The sequence below is a fragment of the Impatiens glandulifera genome, chromosome 9 (genome assembly GCF_907164915.1).
Source record: "Impatiens glandulifera chromosome 9, dImpGla2.1, whole genome shotgun sequence".
Classification (NCBI taxonomy): Eukaryota; Viridiplantae; Streptophyta; class Magnoliopsida; order Ericales; family Balsaminaceae; genus Impatiens; species Impatiens glandulifera.
In genome coordinates, this window is record NC_061870.1 from 23,897,266 (window position 1) to 23,906,585 (window position 9,320).

The 9,320-nt window shown below is 26.3% G+C and overlaps 1 protein-coding gene across 1 annotated transcript; it reads left to right on the forward strand.

Moving 5' to 3' along the window:
- Positions 1 to 2,500: 2,500 nt before the first annotated feature.
- On the forward strand, positions 2,501 to 6,072 carry LOC124915305. The gene is made up of 12 exons (XM_047455999.1): positions 2,501 to 2,762; positions 2,942 to 3,039; positions 3,114 to 3,200; positions 3,281 to 3,395; positions 3,485 to 4,012; positions 4,178 to 4,320; positions 4,407 to 4,607; positions 4,699 to 4,789; positions 5,044 to 5,212; positions 5,302 to 5,412; positions 5,502 to 5,598; positions 5,752 to 6,072. Exons 1-12 carry the CDS (start codon positions 2,577 to 2,579, stop codon positions 5,804 to 5,806), a joined length of 1,881 nt encoding a protein of 626 aa, XP_047311955.1. The 5' UTR covers positions 2,501 to 2,576; the 3' UTR covers positions 5,807 to 6,072.
- The last annotated feature ends 3,248 nt before the right edge of the window (positions 6,073 to 9,320 follow it).

A 9,320-nucleotide genomic window follows, 5' to 3' on the forward strand; every position in this document is an offset into this window, starting at 1 on the left:
ATCAATGAGTTTTCAACTGGCTCAACTGGTTTATCCAATGAAACCTTCCCGAATGTCATAATAATAAAATTACGAATTAAACTATAATGAAGTATATGGATAAAGATACTTGAGTATTCGTGTTTTTAAAAATAGACATTTTATCTTATTTTAAAAAATACCAAAAAATAATATATGTTTATCTACGGCTAAATTTCTAATGACCAACACTGGCGTGACAACTTTAAGTCAATAATGATACATATGAGTTTATAAACTCTAGCCTCGAGAATTTACTGATTCTTTTTTAGTCGGTGATGTTACTCATAAATTCGTGTTATCTTTTATTGATAATTTAAATAATTCTTTGAATGTTCTCATTAGTGATGGCCTTAGCTACTCTAATTTTCACCTTATGTATAGTTTATATCATCTAGAACTTATTGCAGTTGAAACTATATATATTAATAAATGTGAAATTGATATTAATCTACACCTTTCACAAACTCTCAATCTAGCCTCTTTCTTTGTATGAGTAGTTTTCTAACACCAAATAAGTTGATTTTTTATCTGGAATCTCAAAAATAACAAAGTGAAATGTCAACGGCATCATTTGATTTTTTTTCTTCATTTTCAGTGAAGAACTCATGTCGACAACAAAGAATTTTTCATTGTGAATTTTCTACGGGAATTAATAGATCAAACTCTATGTTGTCACGTCATGGTGACATGTTAGTACTAGTCACCGAAAATTTAGACGAAGGTAAACACATGTAATTTTTTAAATATTTTTTAAATACATGATAAAATATCTATTTTCTAAAGCAAATGGTACTAAAATGTATGTATCACTCAAGTAAATTATGAACTAACATTTTGCTTGACTTTTTTTTTATAAATATATATAACTTGTGAGATTAGATAACACCCTTCCCTCCATTTGAAAAAAAAAACAAATCCTCCTGCCTCCATTTATAAAAAACACACTTTCTCAACTATTAAATTAGTTGACTTTGTACTATAATAAAAATATTTATCTACTTTGATGTATAAAATTATTAATTCATTTTATAGATTCAATCAATCATAGTGGTACCCATATAAAATATAATTTCACAAAAAAGTATGATCTTAATTCATGTCTATCATGATATTTGTTTTCTTTAATGTTAATTGTTTTGATTTTATTAATGTTATTTTATAAATTAATTTTGTATGTGTATTTTTAATTCGAAAGTAAGAGAATTAATTACTTTCCAAACAAAAGAATTGAGCTTTACAGTGATGTTGTTGAAAACTATTTTAAATAAACTTGAAAAATATATAAGGAAAAAATTAAATAAATATTTCAATTAATTCATATCAAAGAAAATTATTGTTTGGTTGGACTTAAGCCTACATAAGCCATAACATTAAGCCCACATAAGCCATATAGCCCATATCTTTATGAAGCAAATTGTTGAAGAGAATCCAAGGACTAGAATGACAAGAAACCACATGTATATCTTAATTAATTAATTAATTAATGTTATTACAAATATGTTTATGCATATATTTTTGGTAATGTCATGAATTAATTAATATATCTTAATTTTAATAAATAAAAAATTTTAAACTAGGACACCATTATTATTTACAGTTAAATATACTTGATTAATAAATAAGATCCTAAAAAATATAAAAATAATAAACACTTTAGAAGTTGGTATTGAGGTAAGAGAATTGGAAGATTATTAATTTGTATTTAACATTTTTTTTTATGTTTTTTAAAAATAAAATAATAATTATTTATTATAAAAAAAATAACTTAGCTAGGAAAGAAAACACAAAAAAATGTTTTGCGAGTATACCCTCTTTCAAAATTTAAATATTTAATTTAATTTACATATATAATAATAATGTTTAAATTTAAATAATTTGAATACTTATATGATACAAAATAGATATATTATTTAATTATTAATTTTTATTTAATAAAAAAATATATATTAAAAACTAAGTAAACATAATTTACTATTAAACTTAAAATAAACAGTATAAAAAAAGTAATATATTTTTTTTAACTTTATTTTATATTTTTTAATAAATAATTATGTATATATAATTATATTTCTATTAATTATTTTATAATCTATATAATTTATATTATATACATAACAAAATTTTAAATAATTTTGTTTTATTATTTGTTATATTAATATTTTTAATTTTCTCTATATTTATTATATAAATTATCATTTTAACTCTTTTTTATTAATTTAATTTTTTAACTTTTATATATATTTTCTAAAATATAATTATAAAAAATTAAGAAACTAAACAATTTCCCTAAATAGAATTAACAATTTAATAGTTTAAAAACAAGGAAAATAAGTGACTGAAAATGAATTAATGAAATTCCTTTTTCAAAGTGACAACAATTTTCATGTTCGCCAAAAATTTCAAATCCCGGTCAATTCCATAATTTGAATTCCCGCCATTTGAATTCCCAAATTCTAACATGTTTTCCTTCTCCCACCATAAAATGAACTGGTAGAACGATTACAAACTTGTATCTTTGAACGATTCCTTTAGAACGATTCTACAAACGATCGGCCATGGCAATTTCTCCAACCCCTGTTTCCCAACAGGAACCTTCGTGTTCGAATCTACCTCAAGAACACGCCTCATTGCAGTCACCAGCGGACGCGTTGGAGAAGAAGAAGAAGAGAAACCAGTCTCCCGGTGTTCGTGTTATCGGCGCTCGTATCTATGATTCCCAGAATGGGAAAACCTGTCACCAGGTTCGTCAAACTAAAATAGATCTTCTTAATCTGATAATTTGATGTTTAATTTTATCTGATTGGTAATAGATCTAGGATTTGATGTTACTATAAAAAAATAGATCTTCTTATTATGAATCGGATATGAAATAGGTTATGCCTTCCCGATCTGTTTATTTGATGAACCATTTTCTTTCCAGTGCCGTCAGAAGACGATGGACATTATGGCACCTTGTAAAAATCACAAAAAGGAAAAACAATGCACTATCAAATACTGCCATAAGTGCTTGCTGAACAGGTTAGATCTTGATTCTTTATTGGTGTTATGTAAAAATGTGTTCTTTCAATTGACTTATATAGTACTTGAATCAGATATGGAGAGAAAGCAGAGGAAGTGGCAGTTTTGGAGGATTGGTTTTGTCCAAAGTGCAAAGGCATTTGTAATTGCAGTTTTTGCAGGTTATATATCTTATGAATTGTTGTTCTTTATTGGAGGTTTAGTTGTTTTTTTAACAGTAAATATTTCCATGGAATGGCAGGAAGAAATTGGGGCAACAACCTACTGGTATACTTTCATATACTGCAAAGTCTACAGGTTTTGCATCTGTTTCCGAGATGCTTCTTGTTAAAGGTCCTGATGTTCAATCAGCAAAGGTAATTCATTAGTTGATGTTCTTTTCTCCTTTGTGCTGCAGATTTCTTATTTCTGAAATGTTTTATTTTGGGGTTATTTTGGTTTTCAGAAATCTACCCATGACAATCCGAAAAAAGGGAAGGAAAACCTTAATGAAAATTCTGATATGAATCTTGTTGAGCAAAAGGCTAAGAAGGTGAAAAAGGGGAATATGCTGGAGGAAAAGGATAAAAAAGATGATAAAGAGATGGATCATGGAGTCATCATATCCAAGAAAAGAAAAAAGAATATCAACACAGATATGGAGGGAATGAGTGATGTACCAGATGCTAAGAAGCTTAAAGTTGAAGGCCAAGTGGAGACAAATCCTATTTGTTCCTTGAGTGATGGAGTCATCATATCCAAGAAAAGAAAAAAGAAGATCAACACAGATATGGAGGGAAAGAGTGATGTACCAGATGCTAAGAAGCTTAAAGTTAAAGGCCAAGTGGAGACCAATTCTATTTGTTCCTTGAGTGATGTTGAAATCCCACTACCTCAGGGATCTGAAATGAGAACTGTGGCTGGAATTGAACTGCAACCTAAAGAAGTTGGTCATGCATTGCAGTTCCTTGAATTTTGTGCTGCTTTTGGAGAGGTAAACTGAACTGCTAAATTTTCCTCAAATGTATAAAAAAGAATAGAAGACACTTTCTTTTCTTAGCAGTGATGCTTGTTTCATATAGGCATAAAACCCAAGTAGTATATAAAAGATGTTGATTTTATTTTGTAAGATTGTTTGCTTATTACTTTTCTTTGATAGATTCTTGAGCTCAAGAAAGATGAGCCTGAATACATCCTATACGAACTAATTCGTGGGGGTAGTGGATGTATTGGACGGTCTTCTCCAGTTGCCCAGTTTTTTGTTCGTCTGTTATCACTGATACAAACAGATTCAGCAGATAGGTAAAGTATCTATGTAGATTAGCTATAGAGGAAATAATTAGGTTAGACATGCTTATGAATTGCTTGTGTATTTTTTCTTATTGCAGCTCTATTGTGTTAACTCATAAACTTAGCCACAAAACCTCATGGATGCTTGCACTCCATAAATGCATCTCTGGTTCAACATATTTATCAGGAAAACTGAAGTTGGATCAACTTGATGGGGGAGTTGACAGTTACAAAAGCTTAAACTCCACAGAAAGGCTTACACTGGTAAACTTTGTATGTGATGAAGTTCTCTGCACCAAGTAAGTTAAAAAATATTCTGCACTTATATCCCAATTCAATTTGCATTCTTATTTTGGTCATTTTCTCAATAACAAGTAATTTCTCTTGCAGTAAGGTAAGGAATTGGATAGATGAGCAAAAACTGAAATGTTCTGAGAATGTGAAGGAGACAAAAGAAAAAGTTGTAGCTGCTAAAAACAAGGTAGTATGAAAACTGCACTATCTTGGGCCTAGTTTGATGAAGGATTATTTGGATTTAATTAAATAACCCTTATCACATCATCAACTAAATTACCCTTATTTTTTTTATAACATTTAAAATATTAAACACAGAAATTATTTTAGTTATTTAAACTAATCAATTCACTTTTTAATCAAGCAATATTTTTTTTCCAAGTAACCCTACATATCTTACATTAGAGATTCATGTGTTCAATCTAAATGGTATTTGTATAGGAAAAACAATTGAAGCAAAAGATGCATAGTGAGCTGGCTGAAGCTATGATTTCAAAAAATGGTGTTCCTCTATCAATTTCAGAGCAAACAGCCATAGTATCACAAATTAAAGTGCAAATAGCTCAAGCTCATGCTGAGATGCTGGAATCAAAAGAGATGCTATGCATAGGTGAATATTCATTATTTTACTATCATGATACTTCCATTTACTAGTTTATCAAAATGATTTCTGAAAATGTTTTATGCCTTTTGCAACAGAAAAACAACAATGCATTTCTGTTAGAACAAAGCCCATCCTCGAGGATAATGGTGGTCGCACATTTTGGAGATTGAAGGGTTGTGGTGCTGAATCTAACATTTTACTTCAAGGTATTGCATTCAAAAATTTGTTCTTTAATTACCACTGAAAATTACATATGAACCCCTAAGCTTAGTTATGATTCTTTTTTTTATGGTAGAAGCAAGTCTCCCAGATGAATCTGAGTTTCATGAAACATGGTTCACCTATGAAGAAGAGGAACAGGCAGACAAGATTAAGAAATACATATCTTCCAAGTAAGTTTATTACCTTAACTAATTTATTCACAATCCTTATTTTGTGACATTCTTGATAAAAAATATGGTTTGGTTAAAATTGCAAAATAATGGACTTCTTTCCTAGATACAACATTAAAATTGATTATTGTATTGAATGGTATGGTTTGACAGGGGAAAAGTGAAGAAGGAGCATAAAAGATTTAAGCCCAAGCTTATAATACTCTGATTATACCTTGTGCCTGGTTTTAGGGAATTGGCTGAATTGAATTAGACTAAAGTTACCAGATAATAAACTTAATTCATTTTAATTTGCAATGTTTGTGTACTTTTGAGTTTGAAATTGGGGAGGTGGTAAAAACTTGATTTTTTTTACTTTTTACTGTATTTGTAAACATTTATTCTAAACAAAATGCTCCATTAGGAAGAAGTATAAATATTATACTGATCCTTAGTGCTTGGGATACATTTTAGAATGACAATTATCTGTCTTAATCTATTGCCTTGAGTTGTTGATTTTGATTTAAAATTGCAATTATTTATAAATTAATCTGAATTATGATTTAAAACTAATATTTTATTTTAATTCTGATGATTTTTTTTATAAGATTACAATTTTGATAATTTGTTTGAGAAATTTGGATGATTCTTTTTACTTTAGTATTTTAGTTTTTATTTATTTATTTATTTATTATATTTTAGTATTATTCTGATTATTTAGTCTTAATTTATTTTAAATTTTAAATTAAAGATATTTTAGTACTTAAATTAATTCAAAATTTAAATCAAATACTTATTTTTTATTTTATTTTATTTTATTGTGTTCCTTTATTATATCAATTAATTTATTAATTAAAATATTAAAATATCTTATATTTTAAATTATTAATTTTAATTTTATTATTTATATATTAATATTTTTTCAAAATTCATATTTCTTTAAAAAAAAATTATTATTAATTATTACTTTTTTTTAAATAACTTAGATTATAACAATCATCCAAATTCAAAATATCTCAACTTTTTCTTTTGACAAAATCTTAAAAAAAATACTTTAAAAGAAAGTTCCACTGATGAAAAATTATAATATAATGGTTTTATGTAGAGAAAGTTCTAGAACGTGGACTTGTTTGGCAAATAATTCAAATATTTTACTCTCAATAATTAAAATATATATTTTTATGTATATACTTTTTATTATATTAATAATTACAATTTAAAATTGACAGTCAGTAAGTTTAACCATATATGTAAATGGGACGTGTTATTAAATAATAGCATGCAACTGCATATAGAAACAAAATTATGGAATTATATTCTGTCTTTTATTGATGTTAAAATATTGGTCACTGTTCCTTCTGAATTTCTGAGCTTACATAATTAATTACATATTTTGTACTCATTTGGTTTTATCAAATAGTGGCGCCAAATTTGAAATAACTAATGCTTTTTTTGAAAATTGTGCAAATCATAGATTCAAGTTTATGTAATTATAATAGTTAGTTCTTCAACTTCTTAATTGTTTCAAAATTAAGTTGAAACAAAAAAATAGATTATGATCTTACTTTAATATTTGTTCCTAAAAGAATCTAGTATAGTATGTTTAATTTTCTTGTTAATTTTGTTTTTTTCTTAACATTAGATTATGACCTTACTTTAGTATTTACTTGAAATAGAATTTCAATATAGTATGCTTAATTTTGTTTTTGCACACCTTATTAGATTGCGAACTTTACATTATGACCTTTTGTTTATACTATTATAGCAAATTTGTCGTCCAAATGCATTTTCATGTATTTGATTATTGTCGTATTACTAAAATTATTTTTTAATCTTCATGTATTTGCTTCTTTTGTCGTATTATACAAATTGCTTTTAATCTTTATGTATTTACTTCTTGTCGTATTACACAAATTATTTTAATCTTAATGTATTTTCTTCTTGTCGTATTACACAAAATAATTTTAATCTTCATGTAATTGCTTCTTGTTGTATTACACAAACGACATTTAATATAATGATTTTAGTTCAAAATTAAATAATAAAAAAACAAAGGGGACATTTTCAAATCACCTCTTACAAAACTTAATAATAATAATAATAATAAAAGTAATATAATGGAATGTTTGCTTTGGTTGATTTAATATTTCTTTTTTTAAAAAAAAAATCAACATTATATTAAAATTATTCTAATTATCAATTCACTTTTCATTAACAAACTAATATCGAAATACAATTACGTTAATTTTAGTAAGTTTAAATTTTAAATACGAAAAATATTTCAATAAATTATCTTAAAAAATCTCAAATAATTTACAAACAAACAATTTTTTTTTTAAAACCCATAAAAACTTTAAAGAAACCAAGATCAAAAGTGTTAAAAAATTCAAAAGTAGTAACAAGTATGATAGATTCTCTATTTATGTCATTATCATGTAATCAGAAATAAAACATTGAAAAGTATAATTTTACAGTAGCTAGCTAGGACCATCACTTGAAATATGCCTATTCTCTTTCCCTTTAGCCAATTGCCACCAAAATCATGTATGTTTGCTTAATCTGTCTTTTAGTCATCTGTCACACACATACATACACACAGAAGAACAAAACAAATAATTAAAATGAAATGAAAGAAAGAAAGTAAGTAAGAAAATCAGTGAATCATCAGAAAAAAAGGCAGATGGGAATCTGTTTTTATTTATAAGGATTTTAGCATTCAAACACATATTTTGAAAATTAACCTTTTTTACATTTAAAAAAATAGTTTTTACCTATATTTTTTTTTTTAATTAGGTAGCAACAACAAACATTCAAAATTTACACATTGAGAAGCAAATTATCCAACAATTAAAAAAAAAACAACAGAAATCATATTGGAGTATGATTGAATTGGTGTTACAAATTTTAATTTGACAGTATTATTTCGATTATACTTTATTAACACAACCAAAGTTTCGACCCTCTACATAAAAATAAAAAATAAATTCATATTCGACATAATTTTAATTCATTTATTATTAATCAAACCAAATTAACTAGAAAACACCAACATAAATACATAACAATTTCAATATATTATGCCAAATTTATTCGCAGTTATTTAAATAAACTAAGTATGTATTCATCAAAATATATTGATTTTTAATTATGAAAACCCTATTTTCAAAAAAATTAATGTTTTTTTATTTGGATTGATTGAGATCGGTTCAATTTTAATGTTTTATTTTGTTCGGATTAATCGAGATAAATTTGAATGATGAACTTATTTGATTTGCTTCTATCCTAATTATCTCTCACATTAATTGTGAGCTGTTTATATATAGAAAATGGATGGTTTTCATTTTTTTTATAGGCAACTCATATATGATAATAATTAAAATTTGTTTTCATATGAATTTCAGTAATTTTTAAGATATGAGATAATGTTTGCAGATATGGGATTTGGACCACTCCATACTTTCTCCATAGAATGGTAGCTATCAAGATTTTAGATCCAAATTATAATCATGATCATCATCTTCATCATCTGGATCTAGTTATATATGATCATCAACTATTCTAAAGGTTAATATATATGATAAGGTATGACCAGATGCAGAGGATTATTTCTCTTGATCATGTAAAAATTAATTACTCATAACCAACCAAACTTACCGAACCCACTTTGGATTCATGAAGCCATAAATGAATACAATGCCGTTGAAGCAATCTCTCTCCTAACATTAAATTTAGAGTCATGAAAA